Source organism: Scleropages formosus, chromosome 6 (genome assembly GCF_900964775.1).
Source record: "Scleropages formosus chromosome 6, fSclFor1.1, whole genome shotgun sequence".
Classification (NCBI taxonomy): Eukaryota; Metazoa; Chordata; class Actinopteri; order Osteoglossiformes; family Osteoglossidae; genus Scleropages; species Scleropages formosus.
The window spans coordinates 13,843,823-13,860,069 of NC_041811.1; the positions used below are offsets into that span (position 1 = coordinate 13,843,823).

The 16,247-nt window shown below is 43.4% G+C and overlaps 1 protein-coding gene across 1 annotated transcript in view; it reads left to right on the forward strand.

Moving 5' to 3' along the window:
• The window catches only part of LOC108929877 (chondroitin sulfate synthase 3-like), a 101,650-nt gene extending 86,067 nt beyond the window's left edge, over positions 1–15,583 (forward strand). The window contains exon 3 of the mRNA XM_029252894.1: positions 13,096–15,583. Coding sequence (XP_029108727.1) covers positions 13,096–14,667 — 1,572 coding nt within the window. The 3' untranslated portion in view covers positions 14,668–15,583. The remainder of the gene's footprint in view (positions 1–13,095) is intronic.
• The last annotated feature ends 664 nt before the right edge of the window (positions 15,584–16,247 follow it).

The window sequence follows — 16,247 nt, forward strand, 5'->3', positions numbered from 1 at the left end:
AATTTGAATCCCTCGGCAGGGGTATTTACGACATAGTGTAAATAAGAAACCTCAACAAAAACCCTGCTCAAAGCTAATCCGGGGGTTAGTTTACAGACAAATCGACGAACATCCAGTACAAACATAATAATAAGAAATAAAAGCATAATTATAAAGCATTGAAAAAAACATTATAGACCTTGAAGTGCAGAGGACAACTGCAAATCACATGGAGAGGTGGCACTTGACTAACAGTTCAAAACTGGTAGATATAGAAGGCAGAGGATCATCTAAATCTTTTTCGCATTTTGTTTGCTTCTTTTATGTTTTCTTCACTTTTTTGAAAAAGTTAAGGCAGCGCGTATTGTTTGCTGCTGCTGTCTGTTGGCACATCAGGTGATTTGAACTGGTATGCTGTATTGGCGAAAGGTTTCTTACTCAAACGTTTGTAAGTCTGGGACCAACTGTATTAGCACTGTTGTCACTTTCTGAATTCTGTTTCACTACAATATTTACTTACATATAATCAGTCATTTACTCTGGGTATACGGGTGCCACTCTATAGGACATATCAGACATGTAACAAGTCAGTCATCACTCACTGACACTGACATGCAAAGATAGACAGCTTTTGGCAAGATAATCAAATGCTGTTATTATAACTTTTATTCATATAAAGTACTTTTAAATGAATTTGAATCAACTCTATTCCTGCACCTTCAATGTTTTCACCACCTTAGGTCTTAATTACTTCTTCACAGATATCATTTGCATCTGTAGTCAAATCATCTATGAGTTACAGATTTTAATCTGATTCTAATTAAAATGTTCTCAAGAGCCCCTGGAAGTGAGAGATCTACTGATGACAGACAAACTCAATATTGTGGAAACTATTTACCTATAAGGCTACAGTATTTATATGGAAAAATGTGTAGTTAGCCTGGTGGTGGTGGGGGTTGCGGTGACGCAGCGGGCCTGGCCAAGTCCTGCTCTCTGGTGGGTCTGGGGTTCGAGTCCTGCTCGGGGGGCCCTGCGGTGGACTGGCATCCCGTCCTGGGTGTGTCCCCTCCCCCCTAAGTCTTGTGCCCTGTGTTGCCAGGTTAGGCTCTGGTTTGCCAGACTGTGTGTATGTGTGTGTGTGCCTGGTGGTTAATAATTATATTGTTTATTATGCTTTATGTAGTCTGTGTTGTGCTGATTTGTATTGCTCTGTGTTGCTTTATTGCCCTTTGTGAGAACATGTTTGTCTTAAACTTTTTCAAAATCTAACCTGCCCCCCGTCTTTGCCCAAAGATTCGACCAATCTGTGCTGCACCTCTGAACCCACTGTGGTCCTGTACACGTACTTAGTATCGCTTTCTCAGAAGTCTTGCTGGCAGAGATGCTACAGTATTATCCAAGATGGATTATGTTTTCTTTGGCGCTTAATTCTCTTGAAGAGGTTATTTGCAGTGCAGTTTCCTCATTCATATTCAGAGTTGGGAAGCCCAGACAGTACACCGAGAAGCCCAAGTGAACTGCAGTGTACTTTCATCTTGTACTCTTCAGGAGAAGAAAGTCAGGGCCAGTCTGGCACTATTGATTTCCAATTGGATTTTACTCTTCCTAGTTTGACTCAGGAGGCCTTAATTCGGGGGGGTGTTTTGGCAGATTGACTTTGTGCATCCAAGAAATACCAGAACTCTGGACAGGTGTGTCCCGGAGAGGCATTCAGCACGGCTTTGGGGTTTTTCGGGGCGCTGGCGGTGAGACTGTAGGCAAACCCATTTGTTTGGAGAGAGGCATAGTAACACAACGGGCATCTGCAGAGCCACAAACTGCGAAAGGCTTATAGTGCCAGATTAATAGGCTTCTGTCACAATTTCATTACAAAGATAGCAATCGTACAATAGAGGCCAAACAATATTATGGCGTGAGGACAAATAGGTAATAAATGAAAAAAACAGATAAGCGAAAAAAAAAATTCAGCCTATCATTAAACATTATGTAATTGTACATGTTCAGATTTAAATGTTTGTATTAACAACATATTTTAATAGATGTTTTAGGATAAACAGGCAGCAAAGACCCCTTGCCATCCTTCCCTGTAACAGGGTTTTCCCTTTGACTTCAACCAGTAACCGGCTGCTAACGCAGACATGCACATAGATACACACTCATACACGCTATTCTATATACAATGATTTACCCTATTATACAGCAGGTTTTTACTGGTGAAATTCAGGGTAAGTACCATGATCAAGAGTAACACAACAGGAGCAAGGATTTGAACCCAGGCCCTTCCAAAATGAATTTGGCAACTATAACTAGTACTGTCTGTATTAGTTGCTGGACTCGCCATGAATCCATTTCAGTACGTGATCATGTTTATGACAAAGCTACTGTGAAGCCATATTCTGAATAATTTATACACTCAGCAGGCAGTGTACTAATGACTGCTGAGTTAATGACTCCTGGATTGCATTACATTTTTTTCTCTATCATTGAGAGAAAGCTGGTAATAGTCCCCATTACCTTAACTCGTCATAATACTGCCAGCACCTGCTACATTCTCTGTTGAAAGAGAGGATTCTAGTAATAGAGAGGTATAACAACCTTCACATCTCTAAATATAGGACCAATGTTCAGCTGTGTGCCAGCTATCGCTTGCAGATGTCTTTTTATTCTCCATTCCGTTGTGATATTAAAGCCCTTAGGCGAACCGTTTGATACCTGCACTTGCTGCTTCTCGGCTTTGTAAAATCCGTCAGAATTGCATTACTGTAATGTTGGTGGAGTGATTTATTAACATTCATGTGGCTGCAGATATTAAACAATCTATCACAGTCTGAGAAAGAATGGAACACAGTGTTGAGGAAATGTTGGTAAGGTTGCACACTGCCATGGCATCAGCTACCAAGAAATGGGAATATGGGTGGAACGCTACAGGGAGAGGCCGAGTAACAGCGCTCTCTTTCCTTGGAGCTCCAGGGACTGAACCAGGCCTCAGCTCTTTTTGCGTAGGCTTTCCATACCTAGTTTGTGTCTCAGTGGCTTTTCCTGGTAGAGTTTTGCCTCTTGCTCTACCTGAATGCCCCGAAATGGACTAGTTTTGGGTTTGGAATATACCCTTTGTCACAGGGATGAGGGCGGATGGCCGAGGAGTTGGTGTGGACCCAATCACGAGCTCGTTCATTGCTGCACAGATGTTGTTCTTGGGACAAGACAGGAATCTAAGTTGATCAGGCGAGGCAGGAGGTCTGAAACTGGGAAGGCAGCAAACAGGGAACGAAGGACAAAGGGTGAAGAAGGACCGGATGGACTAGGAGGTAAGTGGGGTTCTTCTGGCTTTCGCAGGAGAAGCGGTTTGACTCAATGAGGTTCCTCGACCAGGTGAACCAGGACGGCATCCTTTATACTCTGTGGCTCTGATTCAGGGTAGGTGCGGTCGTTTGGCTCGAGGGTGTGCGTGTGACATCCTTCCATGTTCCAGAAAGACTGGGAAGTGATTTGCATGCACTGAATGCCATTCCAGTGTTACCTTGGAGTGCTAGCTTTGGTTGCTTTTTTCTTTACGTCAAAAAAGTGCAGTCAACTGAAATCTGACACTGTGACCATCTCAGCATTTTTTTTTTTGGTGCAATTTGATATTAGCCGATTAGTAGTTTGCATGCACTGTGGTTTGAATAAAAGCTGTGCACTCTGTGGCCTTCTGAAAATAGTCAAGTGTCCTTGCTGTGGCATCTAACTAATCCATCACGAATCCAAAGATTAACAGATGCATATGGTGATATATCATATTGTACGGCATAAGAGAGAGAAATGTCAGCATCGTGGTGCCTGTTAAAACTTGAAAGCTGAAACGGGAAGAGCGGTAGCCTGTTGCTCATTGCAAGAAGCAGAAGACTGAAAAAACAGAGTGCATGTTAGATGTTTGGCTAAAGGCACAACGGGGGACAAACATACGCAGAATCCAGGATAATCAATAAACTGCAGCACGACAGACACAGAGACTAATGCAGGAAGTCATAGCAGCATTGCAAACCCTATTATATGCTAATCTAAGACACAATTACGAGGGATGCTTTAAATAATGAAGATGAGGGTGAGATTGCTCAGAAGAAGCAGTATCATTTCCATAAAAGCCTTTGGTTTTGTCCTCGGCAGGAGCGAGGCAGGTGCCGATGAGCCCCGCTCCATGTACACCGCTGTAGGTGCAGCCGCCAGTAATGGAAACGGTGGTGTACGCGTAATAAACACAGAGCATGGGAAAAGAGAAGAGCAAATCAATGGGGGAAAACGGCAGAAACTTGTGTGTGAGAGAACATGAGAAATGCTTCAGACCAGCGGAGAAGGCAGAAACATGAATGCCTTCTTAGTAAACACCTAACAAAAGCAAACCTGGAAAAAAATCGACATTTATTGGTGAAACCATCTAATTCAGCAGCTGCCTTTTTTTCCCAGGATTGTTTTATTCTAATGCTTTCGGGGATCCTAATGTAGATATTTTGACCGTCAGCAGCGAAACTTCATCGAGACAAAGGAGCTCCGTGCAACGTGATATCGGAGGCGGCAGAAAGGACCTTTGAAAGTAGGCTGTAGTCACAGGAAATAGTAGGTGTCACATGGAGGGCAAAAAACTCAGTGCGAAGTAGAAGATGTTTTGTGAGTAGAAGAGCAGTCGCTGTGAAAATTTGCACAGTTTCCAGTTCTGGAAGATAAAGTGTACTTGGTTCAAATATGAAGATAAAACAAAAAAGCTGAAAAAATGCACAAAACAGGCAGCAAGTGTCCGTCTAGGTTAGTTTTTATAAGCGGATAGAAAGTGGCAGTTTGCCTTCAGATCTTTGATTTGTTATGACAATGTTTTGTGCAGAACATTTAACAAGGGAAAAATATAAGCATTTTTAAATATTCATTCTTCTTTATGTCTTTAGTCAAGGGAATTTATGTGAAAACATTTTCTTCATAATCTGTTTTTTTTTTCCTTAAATAAAATTTTCATGTGTCATCTCCGAACAGCAGCTGCTGATATTGCAATGTGTTTTACGACGGGTATTAGGCTTTCAACACACACCTCCTTAGCAGGGCTAAGACAAAGCAAGGCTTTGAAGGAGCCAGACCGCCAGTGAAGAGGAAGCTTGCAGCAGGGGGTCCTGGAGAGGCCTGTCGGATACACCCAAGCGCCCGCCCCGGCGAGCACTGGAGGGTGCAGCCGACTCGAAACACTGCGCATTTAACAGCCCGTTTAGCTGATATCCGTGCTGAGAAAGAGTCTTTCTGGCAGGAACTGTGCATGGAGAAAAATCTCCCATGGGGATTACAGCTGAAGTGTTCGAAGACCACGAAAGAGCAAAAGTGAATGCAGACTACGTTTTTGTATGGGGCAAAAAGCAAACAATCGGTGTAACGAGAGACCCTGTAAAAGCATTGCACTCAAAATTATGATTTGAAAAACGATAACTTTTTTAACCTTCAGGTGAAAGGTTTAAATACCAGCAAGGGCACTGTTGTAAAACCCCTTGAGCAAAGCACTACACTTGGATCGCTTGGATTTACTCATTTCACTGACACTTCTCTCCAAACCTTACAATGTTAAACTAGTTACAATTATTTGCACATTTACACAGCAGGGTAGATTTTACTGGAACAATTTGAGGCAAGTACCTTGCTCAAGGCTACTACAGCTGGAGGTGGTATCTGAACCTGCAACCTTTTGGTCCAAAGGCAGCAGTTCTAATCACTACACCACCAGCTGTCCCCAGACACACGTGTCACTATATAAATGAGTTATTTTGTTGTTAATAATGGATGTTAAAAAGACTAAACTGTCAAGTTTTACTTAGCTATGCTCAAAACTTACTGCTGTCTATGGATCCCTCCAGCAAAGGATAAGGGCTGAAGAGGGAAAAGACCATCATCAGTGAATCAAGTCTCCAGATCACACGTTGTCATGTGCAGAAAAAATGAGAAGTACAGGGAGCACTGCAATGAAAAATGACACCTGCAGCCACTGCGGCTGAAAGAAGCCTGCCAGGGATTATGGGGAGAGAAGACGATGACAAGAGAGAAGAGTTGGGAGTTCTAAATTAGTCTTCCTGCAGTAACGTTTTTCATTTGCAGGGCCATGTAAGACAGGATCCGTAGTGTTGACTATCATCTGGGGCATAGAAATCCATGTGCAGCCATTCAAACCCAAGTCATTAAACCCTACACTTCCAGTAAAGCACCTTTATATGTACCTATATATATGCCACTCTAGGCAAAGGAAGTGCAGTTATGAGATGATGAGGTATCATCAAATGCTGAGTTCAGCCTCTAGAGGACAACAACAAGGAAGCCATAAAGGTCTGAGCTGCTCCGGAGACGCCGGTGTCCGATACCCAGTGTTATTCCGGCGAAACTGAAACACTCAACGTGTCACTTGATATTGCATGAGCTGTTGCGCAAAGTCTGCTGAAACCTTGGCATTTCGTTCATCTCCATCACTGCAAGAAACCTGCAGCTTTATTTATTTATTCGTCTGCCAGCTCTCCTGCTCCTTTATTTATCTGTCGGCTTTCCCGCTAAGAAACCAGGCATTTTAATTCCCCTTTTGATGTGGTACTCCAGACAGCGGAACAATATCCCGCTCCAAGAGCGGGCGCAGCCAGAAGCGTGCGGCTTTGACGTGCACGTCTCCACGAGCCGTGTGTAATTTCAGGCAGGACCACGCGTCGCTCCATCGGGCCCTTCAAAGGGCTTTGTGCTCCGGGGGCCGACTGTCAGGGCAGATCCCCATCTGCCCACACAGTCCCCTTTACCAAACCGTTTGATTCACACATAAAAACGGTGAGAAACGGCAGAATGGAAAGGGAGGCTATAGGTAACTGCTTTGCAGGACCAGTTGCTGACCGAGAGCAGGAGTCCCAGACGAGCCAGAGATCCGCTTTGAAACACTGCCTTTGAAAATCATTTCTGTCTCTTTGCCCATGGCTTAGGTCCCCCGGGGTTCGAGGAACAAGTGGACTCGCTCTTGGACCTTTCCACCTCTCTGCTGCCTTTGTGATACTGGGAAATGATGCAACAAAAGCTGGGTTAGAAATAGCGGTGCAGAAGCTGTAGCTGGTCGTACAAATCCCAACACCAAGTCCCTTGGACAAAGGCATAAAAAATGACCGTTAATAGACTTAATTCATTTATTGTGATGGACTGGCATCCCGTCCGGGCTGTACCCTGCCGCACCCTGCCGCACCCTGACTCGTGCCCTGTTCCTTTGAAATAGACTCCATATCACTTCCACTCATGTTAGTGATAATCGATTGATGCATCAGTTATCTAATACAAATGTCCCGAAAGGTTACCTTTTTCAGCAGCGCAATGTTTGTGCTGTGCTATCCACATTTAGAGTTCTTACTGGTATGTTTGGTAAGTACGGGAATCCCTCGATTTACAAGTGTTAATCCATTCTTGAAAACGGCGTGGACGTCAGAATTTCTGTACAGTACATTACTGCACTTCCGCTTCACTCAACAACGCAAACTTCGGATAAATTTAGTTGTACTGATTTTCTTTGGTCCTTAAACTGAAAACTGGGTATCAAAAGCCAAGAGTTGTTATATCAGAATTTTGGATAAAGACAGTTTTTTTAAATTGAGGGATGTGTGTATATATAAGCATGTGAAATAAGTTAATATCATGATTATTGTGTAGTTATAAGGAATTCTTTCAAGAACGTGTTCTTGTGCCTTCTTTCTGTGGCGAATGAACCCATAAAGTTTTATCATAGTAAATTTTAATTTCCTTTCTTTCTTCATGCGTACTAATCATACTGCAGAATGCTTATTGTTCCTGTAATGTTCGACAGCGTGTGGCTACAAGCGGTCTGGCTGTCTTGCGGAGGAGAAAACAAAGGATGGGAGCTGAAAAGGATTCTGGGAGACTGGCCCCTGCTGGGCTCCGTCACTGTAAAAGCAGCCATATGCTGCGATGACAGGGAGAGGAAACAGAAAAAGAAAAGAACAACAGCAGCTCGCTTGTTTCCCATCTGCTCTCAGTCTCGGTTCCTTCTGTCGAACAAACACGTCCAGCCTCTCCAGAGAGGAGCGGCTACGGCTTACTGTAAATTGCACATTTGAACACACAGAGGTCATACTTACCGTACCTTTTTTAGCCAGCCGCAATGGTATTATGCACCTCAATTTTAGCAATGTAAGGGTGGCTCAAAGTTCCTTCCAAAATGTGATTATCCTTTTGTTACCCAAATGGAAGTCACACACACACATTGTCTGAACCCGCCCGTCCCATGCAGGGTCATGGGGAGCCAGAGCCTAACCTGGCAACACAGGGCTTAAGGCTAGGGGACACACCCAGGACGGGACGCCAGTCCATTGCAAGGCATCCCAAGCGGGACTCGAGCCCCAGACCCACCGGAGAGCAGGACCCGGTCAAACCCAGATGGAACTGAAATACTTTGAATGTTCTAGGAGCCAGGGTAAGGGGCTGGACCACTGCAGTAAGTGCAGGCTGTGGTAAGTCTCCTGAAGTCCATGTTCCTCTATGTGAGGAACAGAGTGAAAAGAGAATAGAAACAGTTGGGCCGTGCTGTTTCTCAGAGTTTAACTAATAGCAGTACAGCAGGTCGTGTAGAGGGTCAGAAGGTTATGGGCTCAAGCCCAGAAAGAACCACAGGTGTTGTCCCCTTGAAAAGGTGCTGGACTTGAGTTGGTTCTCCGTGAACTAATCGGGGGAAGGAAATCTGTTCAGGTCATTATCGATCAAAGTCCCTGCCTGCGGTTGAATAAGTAATAAATCTTATGAAAAGACTATACTGTGTCTTATGCCTCTAATGCTGCAGCCACATGGAAATGTATTTGGAGCTTTTAAAGTGCAGCATGGCTGTTGACAAGCCCAGCTACAAGTTTTGGAAAGGCTTTACTTTATGTTCATGCTGGCAGCACTCTTCGCGTGGTGCACCACCGCCACAGCGTGTGCCCGGCTAATGGCAGCCAGCTGGCAGGACGGGGGGCCGTGCCCGGGGTGCCGTCATCCATACCGCTTCCCTTGCTCTCCCAAGTCTGCGGCAGACAAGCATCTCCGGATGGAAAGAGCCGATTGAAGGCTGAACACCTTGAAGTCCTCACTTTAAATGGACTGGTCGGTCTCTACCAGTTGGATGTTTGGTACTTAAATAAGGTTGTACTGGACTGAGAATATATTTCCAGTGGTGCTGTACTCTCAGTAGGGTTAGGGTTAGGTTTCATTTACAGTTTGTGTTTACGGTGTGGTTGGCAATCATGCTCTCAAAGGTTCTGTTTTATTTACAATCGAGTCAAAGTCTTGCGTTGGAACAGTTCTTGGGAACAACTAATTAGTGTATTTTTGTCATGTGACTTACATACATCTTTCCCTGTCATTTCTGGATCTTGCATTATGATAAATTATACCGTACATATATTATCCACGTCGATGTCTGTTTAAATATGGATCAGTCTTTGTGGTTGTTGTGCGTTGCTCCTGTGTGGGTGGGTTTACTCCAGGTCCCCCAGTTTCTTCCCATAGTCCAGAGATGTGTTTCAAGTGAACTGGTCACTGTAATTTGCCCTTCAGCACGTGTGATTGATTGTCCTGTGGTGGACTGGTATCCTGTCCACACCGTACCCTACCTCACTCCCAAAGATTTTAGGAGAGGCTCTGGGTCCTGCTTTCGGACAAACGGTGATCTGTAATGAATCCGGTCTTCATGGTGTCCTTTCTTTCTGACAAAGGCACACGGTCCGCTTATGATATGGGCTCTGCTGCAACTCTTGAGTTTTCAGTGCTACATATTTCACGTATTTTAATGTGTGTGACTTTATAGTTCTGCCTAGTCATACGTGCATACATTTTAATGAAGCTACTTAGATTTAGTGCTCCGCTCCAGGATACCACACAACCCCCCTCTGGGATTTGAACTCGAAACCTTCCGTTCACTTTTGGGCTTCTTAGCCAGTGTAGCACATAAAGCTGTTTTTCAGTCTGTGCCGTGCTTTTTAAAATCCACTGTCACTTTTTCCGTTTCTGCCATTAGGCAGAGGCACAACGTTTACTGGCACAGTCCGAGTGCTTCTCTCAACAATGGCAGTCACTATGCGTCTCATGCTGGACAGGTGACGTTAAAGGCCGGCTTTGTGTAGCGAATTCCAGACCGAAGCGTTTGTTAGTCTGGCCGAGCGCATTTTTCCCTTGGTTATGGACTCTGGTCAGGCAGACTGGACGCCGTGCGCAAATCTGGCATGAAGCTTTCATGGTAATGTCTGGAGCCCTGGTGTGAAGGCAGGTGGAGCAAAGCTTCAGTAAATCTACCTCCTGCAGTACAGACTCAGCCACTGTTTCATACAGCAGGGTCTTAACATTACCTTTATTATACTGTATTTACAACCAAAGGAATAAATAGGATGATGGGTACATTTTTTATTTTCTCTTGGCTCTGTTTCAGCGAACATATGGAGAAACTCTTGCCGGTTGTGAGCATTGCAGCGTAAAATATATAGTTTTATAGTTGGATCCCTGCACTGGATGACAGATCTATATCAGCATTTTTGTACTACTGTGACATAGTTTGTGCTTAATCAATGCTGTTATGATCACTGAGTTTGGATGTACCATTAGATACATTCACTTCACACAATGAATGCTCTCCTGCCCAAGGCAGGATATTATTTATAGTCATCTTCATCACACTTTCTCTGACTATCCGGGACCACTTCATCTGCCCCCCACGGCTTGTCATCATTTGATTTTGTAACAGCCGTGTCAAATATTGGACGACTTGACCTCCCACTGCAGTACCCGTGTTCGTTGCACGTACCCTGACTTGACGCAGTAAAAATGATCCAACTGTATCAATTGGTAACTCGCTGTAAGTAGCTTCACGTACAAGCCTAACGCTGAAAATTGCTTCGAATAAAAGCGTCAGATAAAAAGTGAATAATAATACTGTACCGTTGTGTAACTCCTTGCTTGAGGAGATTATAAAACCAGCGAGGAAGGAGTTTCGGAAAATGATGAGTCATCGGGGATTTACGATAACACACGCGGGTTTGTGTTCTGTTTTGCCGTGTTTGACCGGCACGGTCATTTCAGAGTCAGCGTTCACAACTGAGTCACCATCACACAGAGCTGCCGCTGTAGGCCCACAGAAGGAATGGCTGAGCCCTGTGAAAAGTGGAGGGAAAACAGGAAAAGACGCATAAGGAGCCGTTATGCTCCGGCTCAACGAGTCCGAGTTACATCAGAACCAGAGCGGCGGGACCCGGCCAAGCCTCGAGCGCCGGTCGCACACTGGAGCTGACATGGACACACTGAGACGAGGGCGGATAGACGGTCGCCGGCTCTCACCGAGCTGTCGGCACTGCTCAGCGGCTGGCGTTATGTAAATGCAGCGACATAAAATTAAACACATTTAAGGAGCGTGAAGGTTACGACAGTGGCTAAATAAGCGGACATGACATTTTGAAGGTGGCTTTATTAAACGGTTTCATAGCTGAAGTTACTCAGCCTTTTACATCTCAATATGTTCATTTCTCCCATTAGGAAAAGACATACTGCTCGTATACACCTTGTGAAAGACATCCAGGTCTAAATTCTTCTTCACTTAAAAATGTTGTTATTACAGCTATTTGAAGTATAATTAGCCCTGCCGGACTGAATTTGCTTACCGTAACACATTGACATTGATTTCCGTGCGCTACTGCATCTGAACAGGTACAGCTTGATTTGACAGCTTGTTCACAGTAAACCTTTGCTTTCATGTTTTGCCTTAATTACTTCTTTATTTTCTGTGCACTTAAATTAGCCTTTTGTTGAAGAATAACAACTCATAACACAGGCAGATAAAAGCATCAGATGTGCTGTTAGGCATCCAGTGTCAGTGTATAGAAGGTACCTTAATGTATTTTCTGTTCCTTTTTTTGAGGGAAATAAGGAAAATAAGTAAAAATTAATCAAGTATTGAGCTTGCAGATACCTTTTTTTTTTTTTTTTTTTTAACATTTTTTCCTCAAAAAATGTTGTTTAGTTTCCCTTTTTTTTGAGTAAACTTTTTCAATAATGAGGTCTGCTGTTATTCACTTAATTTAAATAATTAAGACAAGGGCTAAATACCTCGGGGAAGTAATTGGTTTCCGAGTCACAAAAAGCAACTCCTTATTTACCTCCATTTGGCAATTGCCCTGATCTGAACACAATTATCTTTTCACTAACCAAAATCTTTCTCGCTTCAAATCTTGTGGGTAATTTTCTGCTCGTTTTAATGAACACTCTGCTCAAAGGCCAAGGACGTCTCTCAGAGTGCATCTGTAGTGGTTTGTTCACGGAGCTTCATGGGGCACTCATAATGTTGACTAAACAGTTCATAAAACTGTTGTTATGAAAAATGTTATTTTGCTGATTTTTTTCAAATCCAAGCCCCTTTTCTGAAGACTTTCTTTTCAGGCAGTTCCCATCATTAATGTTGATGATAATGACAGCGTGAATGAAAAGTAGGAATTAAAATTAAAATGAAATGCTCTCATTACTTAAACCAAATGTCTGTAAATGAACGTCTGTCAAATTTATTTTAATTTTTCCTGAATGATTTTTTAAAGAAATATGCAGTGAAAAATCCTTGGTTAGCATATCTTCATTTAAACTTGTATGAGGACGGATAGCAATCTTAACAACTGGTGTCATGCCCAGGCTGTACCTGCCTCACACTCTTTCAAGGGTAAGATTTGGTCTACGGATGGATGGATGGATAGTAACTAATATAAACCTATATGTAATATTCCTTATGTGAAATTAAGAACAGAAGTTCAGGGTAGTATTAGTATTAAACTGTTTGCTGCTCTTAGCAACAATCCACACGTTGCAAATAAACTGTTCAACATTTCTCAAATATTGTGGTTCTTAGTTACCTCCTCACCACCACCCCATCACCTTTTATCTTCTGACAAAGATGTCCAAGTCGGGCTCTCAACATCCTCACTAGTAGGTGCCATCCCAGAAATACATTAATCGTTCCCCTGAATCGTAGACCACAACTGAATAGATACTACTGAAATGCCTTATATGTCACATGCTCAAAAACACATGGATGTATTGCTCACACCTATCAATTTCTGTGCTCTCCTGTTACAGATGCAGCAGCTTTTCTATGAAAATTATGAACACAACAAGAAGGGCTTCATCCAGGAGCTCCACAGCAGCAAGATCCACAACGCCATCACCCTGCACCCCAACAAGCAGCCAGCCTACCAGTACCGGCTGCATAGCTACATGTTGAGCCGGCAGATGTCCGAGCTTCGGTACCGCACCATTCAGCTGCACCGAGAGGGGGCCACCATGAGCCGGCTGAGTGGCACAGAGGCTCAACGTGAGGACCAGCAACTCGGAGCCATGCCCTCCTACAGTCGTTTCCAGCCAGCTGAGCGTGCAGAAGTACTTGAGTGGGACTTCCTGACAGGCAGACACATCTACTCTACAGGAGAGAAGCAGCTTCCCCGGCAAGGCCTGGGGAGTGCATTGCGGGCTGCACTTGATGACACCGTGCTTCAGGTAATGGAGATGATCAACGAGAACTCCAAGGCACGTGGGCGAGTCATCGACTTCAAGGAGATCCAGTATGGCTACCGCCGTGTGGACCCGCTCCACGGGGCAGAGTACATCCTGGACCTTCTGCTCCTGTACAAGAAGCACAAGGGTCGGAAAGTGACGGTACCAGTCCGGCGGCATGCCTATCTGCAGCAGTCCTTCAGCCGCCCTTTCTTCATGGAGGCTGAGGAGCTGGACGTTGCCGAGCTTGTGGAGGCCATCAATACCGATTCAAAATCATTCTCCTTCCTGTCCAGCTCCCTGAAGATCTTTTCACCCTTCCAGTCTGCAGAGTCCGCCAAAGAGATGCGCGAGCGCATCCAGAAGAAAATCCATTTCCTCGTCCCACTGACCGGCAGGTTTGACGTCTTTGTTCGCTTCATGGAGAACTTTGAGAAGATCTGTCTCATCCCAAACCAGAATATCAAGCTGGCTGTCATCTTGGTCGATAATGACAGCAATCAGGACAAAGAGAAGCATGTGGAGCTCATCAAGGAGTATCACAACAAATATCCAAAGGCTGACCTGTCGGTCATTCCAATGACAGGTGATTTCTCCAGGGGGCTGGCTCTGGAAATGGGTTCTTTGCAGCTGGAGAACAACACCCTGTTGTTCTTCTGCGATGTGGACCTTGTCTTCAGTGGTGATTTTCTGCAACGTTGCCGAGACAACACAGTCCAGGGCAAACAGGCCTACTTTCCTATTATCTTCAGCCAGTACGACCCCAAAATTGTCTACTCGGGAAGTCCACCAGAAGACAACAATTTTGTCTTCACGAAGAAAAGTGGTTTCTGGAGGGACTATGGCTATGGGATCACTTGCATATACAAAAGCGATTTGCTGAAAGCCGGTGGATTCGATACGTCCATCCAAGGCTGGGGCCTGGAGGACGTGGACCTCTTCACAAAAGTCATAAACTCTGGACTGAAGGCATTTCGGAGTCAAGAAACCGGGATTATCCACATCTACCATCCCGTTCACTGTGACGCTAACTTAGAGCCCAAGCAATACAAAATGTGCCTAGGGTCAAAAGCAAGTACTTACGCATCCACGATGCAGCTGGCCGAACTGTGGCTGGAGAAACACTTGGGCGTAGGGTACAACAGAACTTCTTCCTGACATCTCTGCTCTCCTCCTCCTCCTATGGAGTTTACCTCAATTTCTGCATGAGAGCGGCGGGCAGTGGCGCACGTGTGCCAATCCTAGGGTACGCTTGACTTTTTTCCCGGGTCACCTTTGTGCAATTTTTTTTCCTTTTTTCGTTATACGTTCTCTCTTTAATCTTCCTCGCTTATTGGTTCTTTTTCGTTTTTCGTCAGCGTCTTCCAAAGGCCTTTCCATTCACAAGCTTAAGTTGCGGTTGTTTTACCAAACCTGCCGTGCTGTTTTTTTCTTTTTTCTTTGATTTTTTTTTTAAATCAGACCTTTTCAGTCGTCTGAAGATCCGTGAGTATTCTCAGGAGCACATCTTTTTACTGTGGCCACTTTCTATGAATGTGTGCTGTGCAGCTTTTCCTTATAGTGGATGGAAAGAGTTGTGCTCTTTGTGGGTCTTTGCTAGCATTGCTGAACTCAACATGACAATGGCTGACAGCTGAATCAGTGAAACATGAAAATAATAATAATGATATAATAATAACAATAAAATAATGAGAACAATAATATAATATGCTGAAAGTATCACAAATGTGCTTTAAAGCTTCCAGAGGTGAAGGGACTGTAAGATAGTTTTCTAATTTATACAAAGGAATACGTTAACATAACTTTCTTCATCTGCAGAATTTTTTAAAATGTGGGAATAATTTTGATGATTGTATCTTTATTTTTGGTAGAAATGTTTCCATGATGTAAAAGGTACTGGATACCGTCCAATGTCTGCTGTCGCATTAATATTATTTCTGATGCAAAAAAGTCCACAAGATTTCATTCTGTTTTGTGACCATGATTCAGTGGAGAAGGTTTGTTTGTTTGTTTATTTCAGCGTTGTGACTCCAAGTTGTTGAGTTTGTTGGCGAGAACAACAAAGTTATATTACAAAGGGTTATTTATAATAAAAATTTTAAAATGCATAAAATGTTTTTTAAAAAGCTATGTTTTTTTTTTCCATTTTAATCAACAGTTTGTCTTATTATTATGTATTTATTAGTGAAATTTTCGAATATTGCATCAAAGCGAGATAAAATAAAGTGTGCTGATCAATAGAAAAAAAGAGGCCCATAAGGCTGATAACACTGAAACAAAGCACAAAGGTCCTTTTCACCCTAAAAGGATTCATTTTTAAACAGTCACTGATTTGTGCATTACCTCAGCTATTACATGAATTCTAGTAAATTAGATTATTTATCCTGCATGAAACTATGATTTTTAAACCTTTCCTGTTTCTAAAGTCCTAGCTACAATAACCTGAAAAACAATTTGATCGCTCCAGCAACTGCTAGCAAGTCTGGATAGATCCCAAAGAAATTATCATTCACGGAACAGTGTTCTAAATGATCTTATGAAGTTATTTGTAAAAATTCTATTAGATGTTTTCATTAATCCTGCAGTTTGCTCATGTGATTTGCGGTTTCTGCTGCATTCATATTATTCGCTGTTCCCACCGTAAAGTTTCTGTGAAATGATGTGATTAGGGTAGAAGCAATGGCCATTGTTCAGTAATAACAAGTGATCATCAACAAATCAGCATGAGGTATTCAATA